Source organism: Lolium rigidum, chromosome 1 (assembly GCF_022539505.1).
Source record: "Lolium rigidum isolate FL_2022 chromosome 1, APGP_CSIRO_Lrig_0.1, whole genome shotgun sequence".
Lineage (NCBI taxonomy): Eukaryota > Viridiplantae > Streptophyta > Magnoliopsida > Poales > Poaceae > Lolium > Lolium rigidum.
This window is the reverse complement of record NC_061508.1, coordinates 215,530,747-215,555,315: the sequence shown is the minus strand read 5'-3', so window position 1 is coordinate 215,555,315 and position 24,569 is coordinate 215,530,747. Positions and strand designations below refer to the sequence as shown.

Genomic DNA, 24,569 nt, shown 5'->3' with positions numbered 1-24,569 from the left:
TTGATTCGCTCATTTAGATGAGTAGTTAGCTGAATAAAAATTTGGCTCCTCTGACGCCTTACCTTGTTAAAAAAACATCGAAAGAAGTAGGGGTGTAACGGGTTGGATCGAATCGGATTTTGTTTATACCATATTCCCTCCGTTCCTTTCTATAGTGTCTATAGATTTTTGGCATTTGTTTTAGAATATAAGGTTGTAGCTTGAATTTTTTTTAATTACCCCCTCCCCCGTTCAGCTCTCACACAACATGCGTGAGAAAAAATCCAAACAAAATTAAACAATTAATTGAGATTCCTAATGCATGGCCAACGATTTCTTGAAATTAGGCGGCAATGTTTTACTTTCCTTAATTGAACTTGGTTGTACATATATGGAGAATCAACAAGAGAGATTTGTGAGATTTGTTACGGTAAATTAGGAAGATATGGATTTTTCAAATTTTACGTTGATGTCAAATCGTTCAGCTAGGGGGTCTTGTGTAAAAAATACTCTTGCGCTAATTTCCGTGCCGAAAAACTATAGGCACTATAGAATGAAACGGGAGGAGTATCATTTACCATATATTTTTCTCCGATTCGGATTAGAGCAGATTTTGACCGGCTATGTATTCCAATGCGGTTATACCGAACATCGGATTCCAATTGGAAATTGAACGGACTCGGGTCATAAACAAAAAAAATAGGATATATGCTCTTATCGGTAGATAGTTATAGTTCTTGCGAATCTTGAGATGGATTTAAACTTTCTGTCTTGTGTAGCTAAGAAAAAAAGATGAAATATGCTAAAACTCAAGCATTAGCAGAAATTTAGAGCTAAGCATCCTCGCTAAATAAATTTGGCAACTCAATAGCTACTAACCTTGTGAGATTGGCCTGGCCTTGGCATTGGACTAAAAAATCAAATTATTTGATTTAAAACCTTTAAAATATCCTAATTAAATTTTGGATAATCCATATTTGCATGTTATTTGCTATACCATATCATGTGCCGTATTTGGAGCACTACTTCAAAATCGGATATCCTTATATGTCAGGTTCTTTAAAATCGGATATGAATACCTTAAAACGGTTTCGGGACCGATTTGGCGCGGAAGTTATTCTATCTGTTTACACCCCTAACTAAAAAGTAGGGACCAATATGTAAAATGCAAATACAGCCCAAAAAAGAACTGGGGCGGGGGAAGCACCCAACCATTCTCCCAATCCCCACACCGGCCGCCTCTTCTTCTTCACTTCTCCAAAACCCTAACCCCCAGAGATTCAGACGAAGAACGCACTCTCGCTTCGCCTAATCCGCCGGCGAAACCTGACGCTCCGGGAGAGACGGACGGAACGAGGGCGCCCCCAGAGGTATGCCTGTTCTCGCCACCTAGTACATTCGTCGTTTATCGCTGCTGTCTGACCCTCGCCCTAGTAGAATTTGCTGGAACGAATGAAGAAGGTAGACTGGTGTATTGTTATGTACCTATGTTGCTTCAATCGGAATTCCACCGAGTTATCTTGCAGAATCGTGAACGATTGGGTCAAATGCATGTCCTTTATTGATTCCACTTAGAATATGAATTTGGGGTTTGTTCGGTGACTCGGCCAGATTTGGGTCCTTTTGGTCCTTTCCTGATTAATGGGATCTGTATTTTCTTGTATATATGGATCCGTTCCATCCAAGAGATGAATGCGTGACTGATTTCTTGTACATGTACTAACTCAAATACCTGTGCCAATGCTGCAGGGACAGTCAAGCAAAGAGCAATGACATCAACCACAGAATCTTCATGCACAACTCAGACGGTGCAAGGCACACACCGGTTCCAGATCTGCCAGTTCAGCTACGGGAATGTTGGTGACAATGACTACATCCGCTCCGGCACCTTCAGTGTGGGGGGATTCGACTGGGTTATCGTGTACTGCCCAGACGGCGATGGCGTCGATGGTGAGGAATACATATCGGTTTACCTGGAGTTGATGAGCAAGTATGCGGAGGCTTCGGCGCTCGTGGACCTGAGACTGATCAACCAGGTCACTGGAGAGGCGTGCACGATATGCGCGGAGAATGAGGTGCCAAACCAGTTCAGGTCTAGCAGCTTTGAAGAGGCTACCTGGGGGAGGGAAAAATTTATCAGCAAGCGTGCTTTGAAAGATTCGGTGTATCTTAAAGATAACTGCCTTGTTATTGAATGTGTCGTTACCGTGGTGAATGAACTTAGGGTGTCTGGAAACAAAGCATTCTATGAAATTGAAGTCCCTCCCCCAAATGCACTAGAGCATTTTGGCAAGATGCTCAAGGATGCGTCCAGGGCAGATGTGACCTTCAAGGTTCGAGGAGAAACGTTTCCTGCCCACAGGGCAGTGCTTTCTGCCCGGTCGCCGGTTTTCAAAGAGCAGCTCAGTGAACCCATGAAGGAGAACAAGATGCAGCATGTAACTATCGATCGCATGGAACCGGCGGTTTTCGAGGCTCTGCTCCATTTTGTTTACACTGATTCCTTGCCTACAATGGATGATCTTGACAGAGATGAAAAAGATGCAGTGGTCCAGCATCTACTTGTAGCAGCGGTTCAGTATGGTCTAGAGAGGCTGAAGCTCATGTGTGAACGCATCTTGTGTATGAGCCTTGATGTCAAGAATGTGGCTGTTATACTGCGTCTAGCTGATCGACATAACTGCTGGAAACTCAAAGAAGCCTGCGTCGATTTTTTGGTTCCTTCGGAGAGAATCGATGATGTGATGAAAACCCATGACTATGAGACTATGAAGTTGTTTTCTCCTTCTCCATTAGCAGATGTGTGGGAGAAGAGTCGTCGCTCCCGCAGAAGTTCCCCTTAGGTAACATGCAAAAGCTTTGCAGGCAAAGCATGTACAGTCAGCAGACTTGGGCTGAGTACTTCTGTCAACAGAGTCACTGTAGGTCTTTATTGAGTCTAGTTATCTGTTAATGTAGTGGATATGTGCCTGCAAGTATCTTATGAATGATGTGTGATCATCGGTGTTTGTTGCTTCTGTTAGTTATGCCTATCCACTCTATCTTGTCTTGAGTTACTTCGGTGTTGCAAATTCCTTCAGTGTTGGGATGTTTTTTGCGGAATCCTTTTGTTTGATTAAAGGATGGATGATGTCAACTTGCACTAAGGTCGCAGACTGCTAGCAGTTTCGAATTTTAGAGTCATTGAACTGGCAATTCAAGCATGTTGCTGCTATTTCTCATTACTACCGTTAGGTTTGGTGTGGTGTCCTTGCGGTGTGGAGAATTCATACCTGCTCCCTTAATCCGGAGATGCACTACAAATTTTGGTAGAACATCAGCTGTTTGACTTTCATGCCATCCAAGTTGTCATATTTGTGCATATACTCAATGTGTATCTATTGCTTTCCACTAAGATGTTTGGATGAGAAATAAGGTTGCAAACTTGTTCCTATGTGAAATCACTTTTAGGATACGGTGTGAGAGCGTTAAAGTAGTGTGGAGAAAAATATATACCATGATAGAAAAACCAGGGAAACAATCATAAACTCTTCAATGGAGTACACGGAGCCATTCTTCTACTCCCGTCTCAACATAGTGAACTGACCAGAAAGTCCGCTACTGACAAGCAAGTTAAGACTCTCTTTAGTTACGACAAGAAAAATTACAAAGTTATATCTAGGAACCGAGAAATATTTGGGAATTGGAGTAGCAGAGGACACAAACTGTCACTCCACACTGAAGAAAGTACTAGATGACTCTGAATGACCCTTGTCGGCCATATGAATGTCAAGAGGTTGATAACTACTGACAAATGGTTGGGTTTCTTCGTCGTTTTCTTCAATAATTTTACAAGAGGTCAACCTTTTTTTTCGCAGGTATTGTAATGTACTCTCCACTTGCTTCATAGTAGGCCTTTCTTCTCCCTGGAGACGCAGACACATCTCGGCAAGAGAGGCAATGGTATTGATTTCATCCTCATTTGCTTCTTCAAGAACTTGAGTAGCCACCACCTCTCTTACTGGTCTCACTTTGATCTCTGAAATGAAGTAAATGGACAAGTTCTGATAGTATTCTCCACCTGCATTGCTTAAGAAAACAGGCTCCTTTCTTGTAAGCAACTCTATGAGCACCACACCAAAACTATACACATCACTTTTCTCATTTAATTGCCGAGTATGATAATATTCTGGATCCAAGTATCCAAATGTTCCTTGTATATTTGTTGTCACATGGGTTTGGTGAATAGGAACTGTTCTTGAAGCGCCAAAATCTGAAACTTTAGCAGTGTAATTCCCATCTAACAATATATTAGATGTCTTCACATCGCGATGAAAAACTGATATCGAAGCAGATGTATGTAGATAACATAGTGCTCCAGCAGCTTCTAGGGCGATCCTCAAACAATCGTCCCAAGATAAAGACAGCCTAGTAACCGACTCACCATGCAGAACGTCAAATAAAGAGCCATTAGGGATAAAATCAGACACTAAGAGGGGCACCTCTGTTTCAAGACAGCATCCAAAGAGCTTCACTATATTTCGATGATTTATTTGGGACAGAATGACAACCTCATTAATAAACTGATTGATCTCAGCTTCCTCAACAAGTTTCGATTTTTTTATAGCCACCACGCGTTGGTCAGATAAGATGCCTTTGTATACCATTCCGTGTCCTCCACGTCCTACAATACGAGTTTCATCAAAGTTGTTTGTTGCCTTCTCCAACTCTTCTAAGGAGAAAATCATTGTCTTGTCACTTGCATTTTCATCCGATAATATGAGTTGTTCCAGTAGAAGACCATGGTTTTTCCGGAAATACATCTTTCCTTGTTGTTTTTTGATACGTCTTTTCCATTTATAGAAGAGGAATATCCCACACAAACCAACAAGCAGCATTCCCAAGCCAACACCCAGTCCAATCGTAACGAGAAAATTACAAAAAACCACCACATTTCAGGCAGTAGTTTCAAAAAACCACCACTTTACGATTTTTTTTTCAAAAAACCACCACTCTACGGGTAACACGTAACAGATAGCACTGATTCCACTCTGATGCTGGTTTAATCGCCAAACTGACATGTGGGTCCCAGTGTCGCAACTGATTAACGCTAAAGGGAGAAGCACCATATATTGGTTATAGTTCTGGACTTATTTGTAATTTTTTTTTTCCTTTTCCTTATTATTTTCCACCACAACCTCATTGTGCGTTGACCAATTTGCCTGGAGGCCGATGCTCTGTGCGCGTCGGTTAGAGGCCAGTCCGCACTGCTCTGGCTGGTGCTCGGCCGCGCCGTCCTGGTCGGCGATGGAGCTCGTCCCGCCAGCCCCTGGCCAAACCTCGCCCCGCTCTGCTCTAGCCGGCGCTCGAACGGACCACGCCCTGCCCGAACATCGCCCCACGCCGCTCTGGTCGGACCTCGGCCGGACCTCGCCCGTCCCGCCATGGCCGGCGCCCGCCCCGCCAGCGCTCGCCCGTGCTCACCTCGCCATGGCTGGCGCTCACCCGCGCTCGCCCCGCGCGGCCCTTGCCAGCCCTGGCCGTCGCGCCCTGGCGGGACCTCGCCCGTGCCGCCTGGCCGGAGCTCGCACCCATGCCCCCGAGCCCGCCTGCGGCTGCCGGAGAGGAGGACGGGCCTGCCTGCGCCCTTACTGCCAAGCCGCCGTCGTCGCGGCGAGGCCTTGTGCCGCATGGTCTGCGCGCATCTCCGCCGTCGGCTGGCCGTAGGCTTCACTGGAACCGGCCCCGACGGCTTCGGCCCGACCCGAAGATGGCCTGGCGCCCGCGCGAACTGTGCACGGTGGAGAATGGGAAGGAGCATGATGCCGACGGCGGCGCGCTCCGAATGCCGTTCGCGTTCTCGACCAACAGAGGAGAAGAGAGAGGCCACTTGGGGCCGGGATGAAGGTCACGACTAGGCAGGTCAAGGGCGCATGCATAGCCGAGCTGGGACGAGTTGGAGCTCGGCGGACGACGGCGACGCTCGTGCTGCAGATCGACGGCGGCGCTCGTGCTGCAGATCCCCGCGGCCGCCCCTTGCCGGAGCGGAGCTCGCCGCGACGCGCCCGCCCCTGCCCAAGCCGGAGCTCGCCGCGACGCGCCCGCCCCTGCCCAAGTCGGAGCTCGCCGCGAGACGCAGAACCTTATCTCTTCCCCGTCACTGTGCAGGAGGAGAAAGGCGATTTTTGGGCGAACTCCGTCGATCCGCCGCGCTCGCCGCTGAGCCGCGGGATTCTCCTCCTCCGTCGGCCGCTCCGGCGGCGGGAGGGTGGGGATCCCCGGTTCCGGCTTGTATATACGGTAGGGTAGGGTGGAGATCCCGCCGGCGGCGCCTTGGAGGAGGTGGGGCTGGTGGCGGGTGGTTTGGTGTCGGGGCGGCCTTCTCCGGCGGTGGAGCTCCTGGGGGCTCGTCGTCGTCGCGCTCGACTTGCGGGGGCTCGAGGCCCGGCGTGGTGCTTGAGTCCTTCGGCTTCCCGCCGGATTCGTGCTGGCGGCGGATCTGGCGGCCGGATCTCAGGGCTGGGCATCCGCGGTGGCTCCTGTCTGCGTCGACGGCGAAGACGGCTACGGCAAGGTGGAGTAGATGGAGCGGGAGGGCACTCGCCGTGCTCGTTCATCGGCACAAGTTCCGCCGCCGTGCGGCGGACGGGCCTTGCGGCGGTCTTCAACAAGAGAGGTGCTCTCGGGGCGCGGTGAGAAGGGGACGGCGGCCTTCGTCCTCGACGCCGGAGGAGATGCTGCGGTTTGCTCTGGTTCTGTTTCCCCTACGTATGATGCGATGTATTTCGTTTCTGTACTATGTACAATGTACTTGGTATTATGTTGAATATACGTGGGCTTTCAAAAAAAAAGTCGGAGCTCGCCGCAGCCCGTCCCGTGGATAGACAAGGAGTCTGGAGGGAGAAGAAACTGACAGTGGGCCCCACAATAACTTACAAAAAAACCCAAAATTTTGCAACCCTTCATCGATGGCCTCCGTTGACCGTTTTTGACTACCACGTCAGCCTGACAGTGGGGCCTAGATGTCAGTTTCGTCATTAGACCAGCTTTAGACAAGGATCAGTGCTTTTTGTTACTTGTTAGCGCTAGAGTGGTGGCTTTTTGAAACATTTTCGTATAGTGGTGGCTTTTTGAAACATCTGCCTGATATGTGGTGGTTTTTTGTAATTTTCTCAATCGTAACACCTATGTACAAACATATGCCACATAAGGTTTTTTTTTTTGACAGAAAGGTTTTGTTGTTTTTATAAACCATAGAGTAAGTGTAAGGTAGTACCTATGATAATATTTTGATGTTTGGTTGAGATGCACTGCATTCTGCTTGGATCATATTTTGTTCTCTGAGGACAACAAATGAAGTCTCCGATGGTATTGTGGCATGTCCCATCACAATTTCTTTTATCAAGACACTCGTCAACATCTGGATGTGAAGCACAACTTGGTAAAGCGCGACAACAGAAATGTTCAAAGTTTAAACAACGAACATTATTTCCCTAAGATAATATGTATGCTTTTTACAAGGTTAGTAAGGACTTGACTGATGCACGTGCGGTCGGTATTATGTTTTCTGCATTGCTTGACTTTTTTAAAGCCTTGTGTCCAAATAGCTCTTAAGTTTATGCAAAATAAAAGATTATCTGAAAATATACATTAATCTAAACAATTAACCAAAAGTTAAGGATCCATATGAGGTCTACTACATAAAATATATAATAATTGCGGGAACTGATTTCCTGGCAACTTAAGAGGTATTCTCAGAAGGGTAAAAGGACCGCCCCAAACTCAGATCTTAGTAAGACTATAAGAGTAAAGAAATGAGAAGATGAGAAATATCATTTGGCAGATTGGGTGAGAGTATGGATGCCTTCAAGTCCAGTTTTACTAGTGTAACTAGAAATTTTTGCTTGGGTACATCAGTTTAATAGTTCTCTCTACAAACTAGAGTTGTGGGAAAAGTTGTTTTAGTGGAATTTTTTACTTGTAAAGACTAACTGGGTGATGTACATTTAATAGTTCACACCGGAGTACAAAATTTTCTTAGTGGAATGCTAGTTGTATAATTTTAATGATGTTGCCATTTGCTCAAAAGTTAAAAGTTATGTTAAATTTACATTTTCTGACAAAATTTTACAACCACTTTTTAAATATACCTATCGAGATTCATGTTGCGCTTGCTTAACTCGTTTTTAGAATCTGTCATGCAAAACTTGGTAGCATTAGTTAGCTGGTACTTGTTGGGTGGACCAAGAGATGCATTAATATTGGAACCTTGGATGTATAGTAGGAATGACTTATGTTACCTTTGCATCCGTATTGAAGGTATGGATTTCCTTGGTATCCTTTCGAACAGTTGCAGATGTAGCCTTGTCCAATGGGCGAGTCAACGCACACGCTGTTGTCGCTAACGCAAGCGTACGAGCTCTGCTTGGTGCGGGCTGACTCGCACGTCTCCCCAGCCAGGGTACCAATAGCCCAATCCACCACCACCGGCGCCTGCCCACCGTAGGCGTCCATGAACGCTGATGAAGTAAGGTAGCTCGCCGAGAAGGTGAAGTTGGACGCCTCAACCAGGGCCGCGTAGCTACAGCTGCCGCCCATCCCCTTGGTGCTGAAGTTCTGGTCAAACCACACCCGGTAGTTCTCCAGCCCCCTGGGGATCGCCGTCCGGCAGCAACCTATCCCCTCGCAGGCGCCGTCCATCACCAAAGAAAGGTTGCCGCCCTTGCACGTGGCGCCGCACACGGCCGTGTAGGAGCTAACGTCGTCGGTGTCGCCGATGTACGCCAGCGTCTTGCACCCGATCACGGTGAACTTGTTGGCGGTGTCGGAGAGCCTGAAGATGGCGCCTTGCAGGTCCATGTTCGACGGTGGGCTCTTGGTCTCCATAAGCCCGGTGGTGGCGTTGTAGCAGTAAGAGGAGATGTTATTCAGCCACCGGACCTGGCCATGCTGCAGCGAGATGTCCAGCACCTCCTGGTTGATGTAGTATAGCCTCTTGCCACGGATCCCCTTGTCTCGGCAGGCAAGCTTGAACCCTTGACGGGTCTGGTTCTCGGCGATTTGGCACCCATCCTCGATGTCGATGCCAAACGGGTAAGGGATCTCCACTCCCCCGCATTCCCGAGTGCAGTTGCCCGGCGGCACCAACGCTCCAACGCTGCCGGCGAGGTCAAACGCCGGCTGGAGCGCTATGACGAACACGACTGCAGCAGCTGCTGCTAAGGTATTGAAAGCCATGATGAGCTGCGATTTGCAACTCTTCCTATTCGGTGATTTCGAGCTAGCTGCATAGCTTGTCAATAATCTGAAATTTCAGACTCTAAATAATGTATTGTCATGATTATACATATGCAGATACATGCACATATTCGTTTCAGAAAGAGGCTTCCCATCAATCAAAACGGTAAGGTCAGAGTATGGACTGGTTCGTCCTGGTAAATTTCTTTGCAGATTCGTGTTTCCTACCAAGAAAAATAGACACTGGGTCAGGGCGACTTATTCCATTCAGCAGTGCTACTCGTGACTTGTTTAATGGGTCACTTGCATCAAGTGTAACCGGCAACGAACGAGTATGTCTATTTTAAGTGGGACCGAACGTAGTTAGCCTTTTCTAACAGTCTGGAGGATGTGTATGCTGTGGTTAGTTCGTTAATAGGATCTCTAAGGGACACGGACACAAAATGTATCCATTTTAGTTCGTTTCGGTTGACCCATGCATAGAAATGCGTATGTGTTCCCCTTTATCTGTTTAGGTCAGGGAGCAAATTCAGTGGCAAGACACATTTCTTTAGATAAAATTTTATGTATTGCAGACTTAATTTACATAGGACAAAAAAATGGACATAAAAAAATAACTAGATAAAAACCCTAGTCTGATCTAGGTTTTTGCGGGCGTGCCACCTAGTCCTTGTTATCGCTGGTGAGGTCGACCAACTCCGGCACTAGCCATGGATAAGGCCACGTGACCATCGGTGTCGGAGCTGAGGCTGTAGTCGCTGGACTGGAAGGGCCGGTTCAGGTGCGGGCCACGCTGGATGGGCTGGTGTTGGCGCGTGCCACTTGTTCCATGGCGATGCTGGAGGTGATAGTGTCGACGTTGTGGAGTCCTTGGCGGCATGGAAGGGTGCCCCACCGCGAGTGCCTGCAACTGCACGACAAGGCCCTACCATGGCTAGGTCCTCGAGCTTCGAGGAAGCGATGGCCAGTTGGATAGCCTCATCGTAGTCCAGCTATGGAGGGGGAGTTCGTCCTCCTTTAGCTAGCTGCTCGCGCTCCAACGCGAGGAGGTTGACATAATCAACGGCGTTGTCCCTCGGCTCCTCGCCTGGGATGTTGTCACTGCCCACGATCGGCTCGTCCTTGTCAAAGGCCTCCTATTGGTCATGAACCTCTGCGTTGAAGTAGAAGATTTCGTCGCCCAGGAAGCCCGCTCGGCGTCACGACTCCCATTCCCATCGGTTGTAGGTATCCCACGCGTACGAGGTGATGTTGTATGCGGGGTCGGTGAGCAGATCCGCCGGCAGCGCCCGACAACGTCGTATCTCCTCTCGTCGATCACGTCCATCCCGTGGAACCGGCAGCACCGACACCTGGCGCAAGCTAAGCAATCAGCCGGTGGGGAAGTGGTCGGACGCCGTCCCACCCTGTTGGCGCATGTGGTACAATAACCACACAACGTTCACGGTGATGTATTGGCGGTTGCGCTTCGGCTTAGGTCGCGGCAGCCGGTCTCATGGTCATTCTTCAACTTCCTAAACGGCCATGACTTTCCCATGGCCTTGCTGAGGGGAGTTGTCGGTGGTCTAGGAGACATGGCTTTCTCGTTTTGGCAATGGTGAGGGCCTTTGTGGACTGGCGGGCACGACCGCGTGCCTTAACAAGGAAGTGGATGTGGCCGCCATCAATGTCGGCGCTCGACACCAAGCGTGTGTGGCATTGATGTTGTCGTAGAGGGCGGAGCGGCCCGTTGATGATGGCACGTAAGACCAGCGTTGCCCGCCAAATTAGCGCGCGCAGAAGGCGAAGCGGCCATGTGGACGCTTCCAGGCGGGCTAGAGGTGGGACGCGAGAGGACACGCAACGCAAGGACACGCACATGGCGGGTTCGCACACACGCATTGGAATAGATCGGCCTATTTGTGCCAGGCCGCTGGTTCACGTTGTTTGGAGTCATCCTATCCGTTTGGATCGAAATGGACCGTTGCGTCGGGCCCATGAAAATACCCTAATAAAGCAGAGTGGATTCTTTTAGCTTTCTCTTTCATTCTCAATTGAGGATGAGCCTTCATTAATTGGGTTTCCCAACCGAATGACTTCAATCATGGTCATTTTCGAGTACTCCAATATTGACGAAGTCCACTCTCTCTGGATATGCATAATCATCTATTACTAATATTTATAAGAAACTAGCATGATCGACGACGCAATATGTGTGCATTGCCACTATCAAAAGAAGGTCAAATTAGATGGGTGAGACTAAGTTAGGTTGTTGGTAGTATTTTATTTGTATATGAGCAACAGAAAGTTTCACACAACAAAAAGGTTCTGTGATTTCTAGCTAGCTGCAGAGCTTGTTAACATTGTCATGCGCATATTCGTTTGAGAAGGAGGCTTCCCAAACAAGAGGGTAGGTGCAGTGAGACTGTGAGAGTTTGGACTGGCCGGTCCTGGTAAATTTCTGTGCAGGTTCGTGTTTCCTACCAAGGAAAATAGACAGGGTGAATTATTTCATACAGTGTTACGGAAAAATCATGATTTGTGTTGTCAAAAAAAAATCGTGACTTGTCTAATGGGTCACTTGCATCAAGTGTTTTTTTAGCATAAGTCACTTGCATCAAGTGTTACCGGGAATGAGTATGTCATTTTTAAGTGGGACCGATGCAGCTAAGTATTGTGCTACTATATCAAGCATACAACCCGGAATGAGTATTCACGCACTCTGAACTCTTTTTTGCTTTCTCATTCATTCTCAATTGAGGATAAGCCTTCGCTATGGTCGTTCCAGCTCAGATTAATTCTAGGAGAAGCAGAGACCATGGCCTCACCTAGTCACCTTGGACCGATTTTTCATCCCTATAGGACAGGGCAGGATCTTCTTCGCATTTCAAAAGAAGCCGAATTGCAAAGGATGCAAGGCTGCAGAAGTGCAGATACTTCACCACAATACCAACAACATTGTACTAGAAACATACTTGATAGATAAGTCCAACGCACACATGCAAGGTTCAACGCTAACGACATGCCGTCCCAAGCGACAACACACCGATTGGATCCTTCTACGGGCACCCATAGTGACAAGTTTTAAGGTGCTTAACTAAGCTAGGTTTTTAACTTTTTATACAGACAGGCCGAAACACAGGTCCAACAACCCCATAGCAGCAGCATCTCAAGAGAGAGCGCATCAGCAGAAGAACATGGTGCTCCGCACTTTCTCGTGGAGCCGCGGCAGCTCCGGCACTGAGACGCTGCCCGCAGACGTGTGCCCTCCTCCTCCCTGGCTCGATGACGCATCCGACATGTCCTCGAATTTCATGAACGTGCCCACCTGGGCCGCCGCGAGGTGAGCGTAGGCTATTGGAGCAACTGCACGCACAGAACAAACCAAACCAGGATAAATGCAAGGTAACAGACATCATGGTCAACTTATTACGTACTATTAGCGAAAGACAAATAGTGAGGAGGATGGCATCAGCGTACCGATCGATATGGCCGTTGTGCTCCTCTGGTACCTGAAAAGACCACAGCAACAAAGTCAGGACATAGCTTGACAACATTTTATTTTATCAGAATGGCAAGTGGTACAGCCTCGGTCTGTCATCTACTTACACATAAGAGAGGGAATGCACAAATTCCTGAAGCGCATCGGCAGTGAAGCAGATCTCGTCGTGGAGAACATGGTAATGTGTTGGCCTCGAAGTTCCCTGGCACACACAGCAAACACAAAACAATTAGACCCAGCTAAATGTGCAGTAACTTGAAAACATGCAAACCACCACCACTGCATTGACAGGTAACAAGAAACAGAGCAGAAAGCATAGGTTGCTTACTATCATGCCAGCATGTGCACACATGTAGAAGTCGAAATTCTTAGGATGGCAGACTTGCTTATCCACGACAGTCCCTACAGAATGACATTGACACTTTTATTACTTCGTTTAACAGAAAATCACTACGTACATGACAAGGTTGGCGTTTCACTCCATAAGAAAAGTAGGAGACTTTGTCCATAGGGAAAGAAGTTTACCTGGAGGAACATTCTCTGGAGATCCAGTTTGAAAGAACTTGGTGTGATGGTTCTTCTGGGCAACAATGAGTGTGAACTTAGGTTCCCACTTCTCGTCAAGGAACTTGCATGCCTGCAACGATTTTAAAAGTAGATGAAATGACAGCATCAATAGTTACTTGTAAGTAGGTACCAGTATTGGATCTGTACCAAGCGCATGTTGAAATCAGATAAATACACTACCTCAATGATCTGCTCAAGCTCGATGTTTATGACCTGAGTAAACTGGCTTTCGCTTACCCCGTCCCTGAAATTAGCATGAGTTAATATGCGATGGTTAAGACATCATCAATTATCCATTTTCAGTAGGGCAAAAACATTTCAGGAGTTTCACTGCAAAATTCACTGGCATTTGCAAATAGTAATTTCAGAACTTAATACCTAAAAATAATAACTTGGTCTGGTTTTCGCTTCCCAGAACTAGTGTAGAAGTCGATCAGTGATTCCCTGAAAGTCCCAAGTGCAACGATATAATTCCATTAGGAAAGTGTGAATAAATCCTATATACGGAGTACATATGCACACAATATTGAAAAATACTGAGCTCAACATTGGATTGACATATCTTACCGAATGAGGCCATCATCTTCAGTTCCACGTGGTTTAAACAGGGAGGACATCATTTCTAGTTTAGGTGACTGGGTGTGCACTGTTGCTCTGTATCTAGAGATGAGAGGCCACTCACGAGAGCTCACCACCTAAATAGAATCAAAAGCCACAGTTACAAGTAGAGTTATAACAGCACGCATACATTCAGATGACATGTGAGCTACTATTCAGAGAGTAAAACTGTATTCCTCTTACCGCAGCAATAGAAGGTCTGTCAGACTGCCCAGGTTGACCATGTGACACATCCATGCCCAAGATGATAGTAGGCGCCTCTGACACAATAGGTATTCCACGGGATACTTCAACTTGCAGCAATGTGTTCAGACCACCAAGCTAGGTAATAACCGGTGAAAAGACAAATACCATAAGCCTAAGAATTAACACTAACCAATAATAAATACACAAAAAGAAAAAGAGTCCATGTCAACAAACCTTAGCATTTATCTTCAACAGCACATTGTTTAGGTAATTATCATTGACTCTTGCTGGAGCTAGACATTGTGTAACAATGCCAAATTCGGCAAGACACTTCCTCTTCCAAGGACCTGGTTGAAGCAAATATGTATCATATATTCTGCAACAGCTAATCATGCTTAAAGGGAAGGGTAACAAACAATGACAAAAAAAAGCCATGAACCAACCATAAACTTCGCAGTTTTTCCTCTCAGGAAGAAGGCACAAAAGGAACCTGGGTGCTCCAGGTAGCTTCTGTTTTATCTGCTCAAACATCTCCTCAACTCTAACTGACACGGGCGCTCGTCTCTTTGATGGATTCTCTTCAATTATAGCATGGGGGTCCTCGAATTCCTGAAAACAAACAAAGTTCAGCAACAGAAAAGAACAGTTGAAGATGTTGTAGACAAAGTAAAGCATACCAGTCCCTTTCCAATCGCAAGCCTTTTAAGGTCTCGGACAAGACCCTGAACATCGCACCGTGCAGAGAAATTAACAACCGACCATCTACTGATGGCACAGGTCTTAATCAGCTTCTGAAACAAAAATAGAATAAGCAAGTTAACAGAGGGTTCATTGATGATCAAGAAGTAATAAAGGGCATGTTAAAAGAGAAAACGTGCTGACCTTGTGTGCAAGATTCCAACGTCCGTTGCGTGGGACGAGATCTTCATTGTTACCGGCTCTCATCTACATGATAGAAGGATTACTGGTTAGATACATTCGGAAGAACATCAAGCATGAGCATGCCAAACTAAGTTTGGTGAATTATCACTAACCTTGGGTGCTTGCAGGACCCTCCCTTCAATTTGAGTAAAATTTTGTGAAATGGAAATGCCACATGCCTTCAGCATTGAGTCAGAGTCATAGTTGCTACGTTTCAGTGCCTTGCATTTAGGTACTATCAGTTAATTGCCAATATCACTAAAAACGAACTATACATGGTTGCAGTGAGGTAACATCTAGATAAGAACTCACATCATTAAGGGTTGACATTCTTTCTTGAGGCTTTTGTCTGGATTTCTCGACAAGTGAGGACCTTTGCAGAGTAGACAGAGCTTTGGTGTATCTTTGCAGAGGAACAAGCGTGCAAAGCTGGCAATACAAACCAGGGCTTGAGATTAATGGATGAAAGTTTAAGAATGGAGGAGGCTTTGAGGATGTAGAATACAAAACTGAAACAAACCTCCACAGGGAAATAAGTCGGACGTTTTAGCCTCCCCGCATTGATACAGGGGAGATTATCAGAATACTTGAGCTCTATGCCTCTGTGCACCCGATAGTAATCGGAGACTGTTATTTCAACAGTATTAGTGTCCCCGTTGTTACCATTCCTCTGCCTCAGCGGGAACCTAGTTAAACCCGCCAATCAGAAAGCAGTCCATGAATAGCAGTAAATTGTACGGAAAAACAAATAGTACAACAATCTAGAGACAATACGACACCCTTTAGAAATTATTAATTTATTTAAAGCACTGGGAAAAAATGAACAAAAGGGTAAAGGCAATTCTCACGTCTGTTCGTTGCAGTTTCTGTCACTCAAACCAATAATCTTTAACTCTGAATTTGTAGGAGCTGCTTTTATCCTCAAGTTCTTGAGAGCACGCTTAGCCTGTTAGTCAAACATCCAAATAGTAATAAACAAAAAGAAATATATGGTCGGAGACATTTCATGCTATGTTAGCAACAGCATTAAAGATGCAACTTACCTTTGGCCAGTCAATTCTGTTCGGGTGGTCAACTTTCTGGTTTGCGAGAAGAAAGTCGATAAGAGGACCAGGTTTAACAATCATTGTAGTCGAAACATCTGCAGGCCAAAAGAAGTTTGTCATGGCAATACACAGGGGCCATTGTAGTCGAAATGTCAGATGTAACCACTAACCATTGCAAAGTAAACTATGGAGTCATGCAACAGTACTGCAATGTGAGATGCGTACCGACGTTTAGGGAGAGTCCACTCTGTGTACCACGGAAACTCGAGTGAAATCCTCGGCACCCCATCACACCACCGCCCAAGTCAACAAAGCTATCAGGGTTGTTGTGGAAAAATGACTGACGAACTAAAAGGCAGCCCCTGTGCATGGACAGAAGAATCAACCACAGCAGTGACCACGAAAGTCATATAGAAGCCTAAGCAGAGAGAAATGCTTAGGACAAAGACATTCTGAAAGATACATACTGTTTTGCAGAATGCTGCCTGAGTATGATATCAAGAACTCGGAGCGCCTCCATTGAATTCTCTGATTCCTGTCCTCTAATGGCTTGCCCGATTGCGGCCATCGGGATTTTCCCTGCAAGGCACAGCTCCACTTTGAAAGTCTTCGTCTGGAATGGCCTCCTCACTCTCTTCCTGTCACCACCTCCAGGGCTGCTGTCATTGCCTCCGGGGCTCCCATTTGCAGCGCTCCTACAACCAAGTAAGATTTTGAGTTATACGGAACACCGAGCGAGCAGATAGCATGGAGGCAGGTCATCAAGGAGCAGAACTTACTTTCCAGTCCCAATATCCTCCAGAACCACAGTGAATTCATTGTTTACTTGCGGAAGAGCGCCGATAGTGAAGAGGCTCTTCTCACCATCATAGGCAAAGTCCTTGTTCAAGAGCTCGGCGCGGTAAGTATGCTGCAGTTTGTCAATCACCTTCCTGCCTACCCCCTTCCCATCAACCAGCGTATCATCTTCATACTTCATGATTACCTAGTCACATAGCATAGCAACAAGTCCCAAATTAGTATGGTCAAAACAATTGTACTATCTTTTTGAAATACTGGGCGGTGAAGTAGGGATAGCATATGCTATATACTTACATTGTAGTGGTGGAAAAATTCCTCTGAACTCTTCACAGAGACTTTATAGTGGTTGGCAAGGAGCTGGATGGGCAGTCCTTTCTTGCCCAATCCGGGCCTGACCATCAGGAGCCTCTTAGGCTTTGTTGGCTTGTCTGGTGGGGTATCATTGGCATCAGCAGCCGCAGCATCTTCGGCTCTGATGGGCACCACGTTGGGAGGCAGAGGAGGTGGTGGTGGCAACTCTTCCTCAAGCGGGTCCATCGTGAGCTCTCTGCAGATGCAATTGGTAAAAGGATGGTGATTAGTATGGAACAGGAGACATGATTAACTCCAAAATGGAGTAAAAAAAGGTGTCATATGTCGAATATTAACTTCAGATTAAGGGTAACTGTGGCCCATGCAGTGTATTTTAGGATGTAACGACGACAAATATTGGTACTATGAAATGGTCACTCTCTAGCTTGAGAACAAGTTGTTTATTTTTACCCTTGACCAGAATGCTAGCGAGGAGATGTTGCTAAGATTAGATAAAAAATGCGCATTTAATATGAATTAATCTTGCTGCGTGCAATGATATAGTAGAAGCAAATAAAATGCCCCCGCAAAAAGAAGCAAAAAATAATGATATAGTAGGAAGCATATTAGGTTGTGGTGCCTACAAAGTAAGACATGACAGATTTTGGTGCCTACAAAGCAAGACACGACAGATTGTAGGGAGTACATGACGCTGAACCAAAGAAAATGTTGCCAAAAAGGGGCAGAAGCACAACCCTGTCTTGCGAAAGATAAACCCGCAGGGTCTATTCTAGAGCATTTTCATTACATAAGAAAGAAAGAAAGACAGACAGCTGTTGGTAGATCCGTGGGTGAGAAGTGGAGGAAAGTAAGACACGACAGATTATAGGGAGTACATGACACTGAATCAAAGAAAATGTTGCCAAAAAAGGGGCAGAAGCACAGCCCTGTCTTGTGAAAGATAAATCCGCAGTGTCTATTCTAGAGCATTTTCCATTACATGAGAAAGAAAGACAGTTGTTGGAAGATTGATGGGGTGGGGAGTGGATAAAAGGAAGGGACACAAGACACTGAACCTAAGAAAATGATGCCAAAAAATGGGCAGAAGAACCAAACCCCTTTTTTGCAAAAGATAGATTCGCACTGTAGAACAAATAAAAAAACCGAGCAAAACCCTAGTTCATAGAGAAAAAAGAGAACTCTGTATCCCCTTGGAATGGAAGACAAGAAGAATGGGAAAAATGGTTTAATCGGGAAAACAAATACAAATCTACCCAAACTGCAAGACAAGTCTCCTCAGAGGGCAACATGAAACGGGGAAGACCTAAACCCTCCCTCGGATTTCAAATCTAGCACTCCCCGTAAAGATAGTACTAGCACTCTAGCAGAGAAATACATCTGGGGTTTAGATTAGTGATGCATGTCACTGCATTTCACCGCAGAGGAAGGCAGAGCAGCGGGCTAGGGAAGGAAGAAAGATTGCATGCCAACCTAGAGAGATATACTACAAGGGAAGGAACATGGCGAAGAAGCAAGAGGAGATTGGGGGAGCATTACCGGTCCCTGCGAGGCGACTGGTGTTCTCCTCCTCCTCCGGCGGCGGTGTGGTCTTCTCGTCCTCTCCGGTCCGGCGGCTTGAATGGAGAGGGGCGAGGTAGGGGAGGCGTAATAATGGCCCTCCTTCCTTCTTAAAGTGGAGAAGAGCGAGTATTGACAATGGAGCTCCTCTGTGTAGTGTATTTGTTTTCCTTCTTTTTTCTTGGAAGAAAATTTGTTTCCCTTCCCTAGGAGGAGATAGTGGAGCACTGGAGGGTGGGTCAGTGGGGTGGCACGTCAGGGCCGAGGGCCGTTGCTGTACCCATGCGGTGAGTACGTGTACGTCGGTCGCCATCCCTCGACTCCATCGTCCTTCTGTCCGTTGGTTCCTTCGTCCACCACGCCACGGCCACCGCTCGGAGAACGTCACTCCATTATCCACACTCCAGTCAAAGTACTCGACTGGCAACGGACGCGTGCCATCACCAAAGAGCGCGCTAGCTAGGACAATGCGCACTCCAGCTCCACACCGGCACACCCCACGCTGGGGACAGAAGAATCCACAAAAACTCGTACGCCACCAAACCGCAACGGCAACAACTCGGATCGTCGCCATAAAGCCACCTGCTCACTTTCCTCTCTTGCTAGAGGGTTTAACACATGAGAGCATCTCTGAAAACGTATCTGAAGAGAGAGGGCTCGAGCCAAACCAAACCAGGATAGCTGTAATTTGAGCTTCCACTTGTAAACATTGCGTGTCCAAGACATATCTGTAAAAAAACATATCTATACAAGTACAACTTCAACTCTTACGGAAGATCCGCATAATCTCCTAGTTTACAATAAGGTAAAAATGCAAATAAATTTCAGAAAACAACTAGTAGACTAAACTTATCGGTTTTAGCTAAGTCTCGGGTGACCGAGAATTCTTAGCTCTCGACCACCCAACAAAATGTACATGAGTTACACATTTCACAGTCGAAAGTGCAATTGCACATTTCGCTGTAAAAGTGCAACTCGTTTCGAGCTACATATTTTTTTAAACTGCAGTTGCGATTTTCTGAGCGTGATCGAGACTTAAGAAAATCTCGACTACCTGAGACGTAGGCAAACCCTAAACTTATTCTTCTGATGTACTTGGCTTGCTAAAGAAACTATAACCGAACCCTAATACTTAGGTTCTAAGATTAGAAAATTGGTTCCTTTCCACTCCTGGTCTATTTTTCCTCTTGGTGGATGTTGAAGTTGACTCCTTTAACTCCACTGAATAAGGGCATCTCCAACCCGGCGACCCAAACGGACGCGCTGGGCCGTCCGTTTTGGGCCGTTTGGGTGGCCGCGCGGACACCCGGACAGCGCCCCGTGTCCGCGTGTCCGTTTGGGTCGCACGCTGCGCCCAACGCGCGGACGCAGCGCAAATTCGAAAAAAACGAAATTTAAAACGCTAATTCGAACTAAATTTCATTAAGAATATGCCCTATTTTGGGCACATTTGTACATAGCCCTATTTTGGGCAAAAAAAAACTAACAAAAGAAGCTCTATATATGGGCTTTAAAATTTAAAACAAATAAAAAAAACCTAAACTAGGGTTTGGTCGGTGGCGCGGTGGCCGCCGGTGCGCCGCCTAGCCCCTGTGGGCATCGCCGGCGTCGTCGTCGATGAGGTCCCCGGGCGGCGAGGCACTGTTGTGGCTCGACCGAGCCGGGGACTCCGGCCACGGAGACCACAGGGCCTCCTCCCGGGCGGAGTGGGGGTCCGGAGCCACCCGAGGAAGCGGCGCACGGAGCGAGCGCCTCCTCCCCGAGGCGCCGCTCCTCTCTCCGCCGGCGCGGCGCCTGGCCTTCTGGCGCCGCTCCTCCTCCGCGCGGCGCCTGGCCTCCTCCCGCCGCGTCGCTTCCTCCTCCTCCCGTCGCGCCTGGCGGGCCTGGGCGTACAACTCCCAGGCCTCGATTTCCTCCACCGCCTGCCGGGCCGCTTCCTCCATCTCGGAGGTGCGAATGGCCGCATGGAGGTGCGGCCATTTCGCGTCCTCCTCCGCCGCCGAGATGATCAGAGCGGCGCGGAGGTCGGGGTCCTCCTCCGAGGACTCGGCCTTCGGCTCGAGCAGCAGCAGCGGCGGCGGTTGCGCCAATGTCGTGCCGCCGCGGGCGGCCTCTCCGATGTGGAGGCCGCCTCGGTTTCCTCCGGGCCGCAGCGCCGGCGGAGGACGACGGCTGCTGCTCGCCTCCTCGTCGTTGGCTCCGGAGCGAACCGTCGCTTTGGGGCCATGGCGGCGGTTGCGCTCGGGGAGTGGAGTGGGGACTGGAGTGGAGGGACAGATCCCCTCCAGTCCACATTTAATAGCCTCCCCAGTCACCGATAGGTGGGCCCATGGGATACGAGGCGCCAAGCGCCCGGACGCGACCGGACGCCGCGTGACATCCGTGGCCACGCAAACCTAGCCCGGATTTGGGCCGGGTTTGCGTCGTCCCGACGCCGCAGCCATCCGCATTTGCGGTGCGTCGCCGCGTTGGGCCGCTTTTTTGTCCGGCTCGACCCATCCGGACGCGCGGGCGCGGGATGGGTCGCCCCGTTGGAGATGCCCTAAGCTCCACTCTTCGTAGAGTTGATGCATCCATCTTCGAGTTCCACGGAAGATTCTCCCGCGGTGGCTTCCCAATCAAAGCAAGGGGGTCAAGACAGTACGAGTAAGTACGAGCGTACTCAGCAAGTTCAATAATAAAAATAGGTGTATCATGCACTAGCTACAGCAATAGAGACTAGAACGTTGTAGGAAAATGCAAGTTTTTATAATCATTTTATCAAAAGGTTGACTTTATTCTGAACAGCTATGTATGTCGGTCTTCACAGTTTGATTAGAACTTCACAGAGTTTCTTTCATATCGCGTTCGCAGCTTTTTTCCAGAAAAGGGAGTGACAAGGCATAATTTATTACGATCTGCAGAGGTGCGTTACTTTTCCCATAAGAGATTCTTATCTTTGTTGCCAATCGGGTCCGGTATCCCCATTCATACTTCCTTGGTATGTGCCCGGTATAAAATTCAAACCAATCACTGCCCTTCTCCGTGTCCACGCATACCCACTCTTTTGTAAACCACTGGCTATCGGCTGATTCTCTTATCAAGTCTCGAGCCAACCCGTTAGAATCCCTCATAGACACTAAAGACCACTCACCCTGCCGAATGAGGATTTAAAGGTTTTCCCAACCACTGGGCCTTTCTAGACTCTCAGCAAGGCCTAGTGTTTGTTGATATGCGAAAGGAAAAATGTACAACTGACTTTCTCAGAGCCATTATAGATCTCGTGATTAACACGTAATATGCGGCGCAAGAATCGATGGACGACATTTGTTGTTAATCCTAGATCAGTATAAAGTCATTTGCAATGGAACCTCCACCATCACACAAACCATGGTTTCATCGCTCACCACATAGTCATATTCATAAATGTAAAAGTAATACTTTCCTTTTTAATGCATGAATGATACGAATAGTACTTTACAAGTGGGGGTGAATAGGAGCTATGTCAAGTTTTACCCTTTTTCAATTTTAGGTGTAGCGGAAGTAAAGGTGATAGCTTTCTCCTAGTATGATGCAATGCAAGGAAACAATAAGATCAAGTAACGAGCAAGTGTAAGGAAGTGAGACAACCGGGCGGACGGTAGCGGAGACGAGACTCGATGTATTTACTGCAGCTTCTTCCCATAAAAGGGAGTACGTCTGCGTTGAGGAGGCAGTTCCTCCCAGCTTGAATGAGATCTTATCCACTATCTCCTCCATTGTTGCTCAGCTCAAATCTAGAGGATCTCCCGCCTCATCCAACCAATCAAGCCTATATTTCGAGGAGTAAAGGAGGAGGTCCCGATCTACACATCCACCAAGAAAGAATAAAAGGACTTGGCCCGCGTGCCCCTTGGTGATGGTTTGCTGCCCCTTCTCATGTCGTTGTATCTATCGGATTATACATTGGAAGGTATAATAGCTGCCCCCCATGGGGGCTTCACAGAGATTAAACCTTCTCAGCCCTACGATCGTCTTCATCGATAGATCTGGCCGTTCCTGCGTCTAGCTTCTGGTTGGCAGAGTCTCACATTGTAATTTTACACTCTGTCCCTCACAGTAGAAAAAAGATATGGAACAGCGGCTCCCTACCCGCCTCTGCATGCGTTTGGGCTCCACGGATGGCCGGCCCCGCGCGTCAGCCACTACGGCTCGGTGGCTGGTTGGTACCTCTTCGCGCCGCTGGCCGAAAATATCTGACCCGCCTGGGTAGATAGCGGGGTAGCCTCGGTCTTCTCCCTCGATGGTCGGTGCGAGCGGCTCCGTGCCGGCACGCCATTAGCCGGCGGTACAAGCTCTCACCGTGCCCGGCACTATACCCACGCGCGCCGTCGCTTCGGAGGACCATCTTACTCACCGTCCCCCGCCTCTTCCGCTTCGTTCTCTCGCTCCTCGCATCGTCGCCTCCTCCGCATCGTCGCTCCGCTGCAGATCCGGTGCCATCCGCCGTGTCCCGTCTCATCGTCGGTGGCCGACCTTGCCTCATGGTGCCGATCCGCCATGGATTCGGTTAAGGTGAGGCTCTGCTTCATCGGTGCGGGTCAGCTTGCCGGTTAGATTTTCCACTTTCCCTCCCCATTCGGTTTTCGATCTCCTCCGTGCCATAGCGCTGCTCGGCTTTCCGTCCTTGGCTCACGCGCGGGTCGCGGTGCTTCTGCCTCGTTCCTCCTTCGTCCCTCACTGCCCTTTTTTTTCCCCTGTCCTCGCAGGTCGTACGTCTGCTGGGTTTGCCGCGTTCGCTGGCCGCGGCTTCTTCGTTCGGGCTGCTGTTCGACTGTTCCCGTGGTGAGCCAAGGCCTGCTCATCCCTGCATCTGCCACTTTTGCTTCAACCTTCCTTCGCATTAAAGAATCACGCCTGTGTCTGACCCTGGCAATTTTAGATTTTGTGCATAATCTAAAAACACGCATCTGAATAAGCAAAGACTCAAACTTGGAAAAGAGCAACACAATATCCATATAGTTATGGGTTTTACTGGTAATCGAAAAAAATTATATGCATGTATTTGTTTGAAGATAACTTCGTTTGGAATCTCACTTATTCTCACAAATCTGATATAGATGATGGCGTGTTCAGATTAACCACTTCGTAGCAGGTTGTGTTAAAATCCATTGATTTACATATTATGTATTCAGGAATTGTTCATTTAAAAAAATAAGCACGAAATACAGAGGTGCACGAAATAATTAGGTTTTTTTTCTTTAAAGAGAACAAGCTGAATACGTCCTACTGCTTAGTGATGTGCAAGAACCCTGGTCTGGAACATAAGTATGCATGCGTCTGCGTTGTGTCGTCTGCTTCTCCCACATACCCTTCTTGAACCTGCATTTTCAGAGTTATACTCATTAAACAAAACAAAATAGAGGAACATGCAGAGGCAAAAACTAATTCAGTATGGCTAACTGGTTGCAAGTTAATTTGTTTCTTTTCACCCAAAATTATAATATGTACAAGCAGTCCAGTTATGTTTTGCCTCTGTATGTTCCACTATTTGAGAGTGACATTTCCTTTTTCGTGGGTATTTATTTTGGCATCTCATATTTCCGACAGCTCTAGACCTGAGTAGTGTTTGTGTTCTTCCGAAACCGAAGCTGTTTGTTTTCTCCGGCTTCCAAGGATGGTTGCTATGTACTACAAGTGCAACTTTATGAAATCACGATCCACTAATGACTTACAAACCAATTATTTTGTTTCCAAGTAAGCCATAATTTCATATATTTACTTGCTTCTTGCATGGTCAAAAGGGCAACCTTGGTAGCTGAAAACAAATGTGCATGTGAATTCTTTGCCTGTTAGAGGTTGTTAATTCCTGTTTTTTTTATTGTTGCAAATTATCTTAGCTTACCATGTCTGCCTCTGTTTGAACT

General features: G+C 47.4%; 3 protein-coding genes across 4 annotated transcripts; 1 reads left to right on the top strand and 2 right to left on the bottom strand.

Moving 5' to 3' along the window:
• Positions 1-1,734: 1,734 nt before the first annotated feature.
• LOC124689802 (BTB/POZ and MATH domain-containing protein 2-like) lies at positions 1,735-4,026 on the top strand. The gene is made up of 2 exons (XM_047223274.1): positions 1,735-2,822; positions 3,837-4,026. Exon 1 carries the CDS (start codon positions 1,749-1,751, stop codon positions 2,820-2,822), a length of 1,074 nt encoding a protein of 357 aa, XP_047079230.1. The 5' UTR covers positions 1,735-1,748; the 3' UTR covers positions 3,837-4,026.
• On the bottom strand, positions 3,672-9,195 carry LOC124689813 (wall-associated receptor kinase 5-like). Its single transcript, XM_047223285.1, has 3 exons — positions 8,259-9,195; positions 7,234-7,378; positions 3,672-4,887 (listed from the first exon to the last, which is right to left on the bottom strand). Exons 1-3 carry the CDS (start codon positions 9,193-9,195, stop codon positions 3,687-3,689), a joined length of 2,283 nt encoding a protein of 760 aa, XP_047079241.1. The 3' UTR covers positions 3,672-3,686.
• A 2,937-nt stretch (positions 9,196-12,132) lies between these two features.
• LOC124689785 (protein argonaute 4B-like) lies at positions 12,133-18,688 on the bottom strand. 2 transcript variants are annotated; one of them, XM_047223266.1, is made up of 23 exons: positions 18,664-18,688; positions 17,110-17,362; positions 16,794-16,999; positions 16,482-16,709; positions 16,240-16,376; positions 16,012-16,109; positions 15,817-15,914; positions 15,489-15,654; positions 15,281-15,397; positions 15,082-15,189; positions 14,930-14,992; positions 14,725-14,838; positions 14,491-14,656; positions 14,282-14,394; positions 14,045-14,182; positions 13,811-13,938; positions 13,622-13,687; positions 13,424-13,487; positions 13,202-13,313; positions 13,005-13,078; positions 12,784-12,878; positions 12,655-12,686; positions 12,133-12,540 (listed from the first exon to the last, which is right to left on the bottom strand). In XM_047223266.1, the coding sequence occupies exons 2-23, from the start codon at positions 17,350-17,352 to the stop codon at positions 12,359-12,361; spliced, it is 2,748 nt and encodes a 915-aa protein (XP_047079222.1). In that variant the 5' UTR covers positions 17,353-17,362; positions 18,664-18,688; the 3' UTR covers positions 12,133-12,358. The 2 variants fall into 2 exon arrangements, with proteins under 2 accessions (XP_047079222.1, XP_047079215.1); XM_047223259.1 differs by having other exon boundaries at positions 14,282-14,656.
• Positions 18,689-24,569: the final 5,881 nt, after the last annotated feature.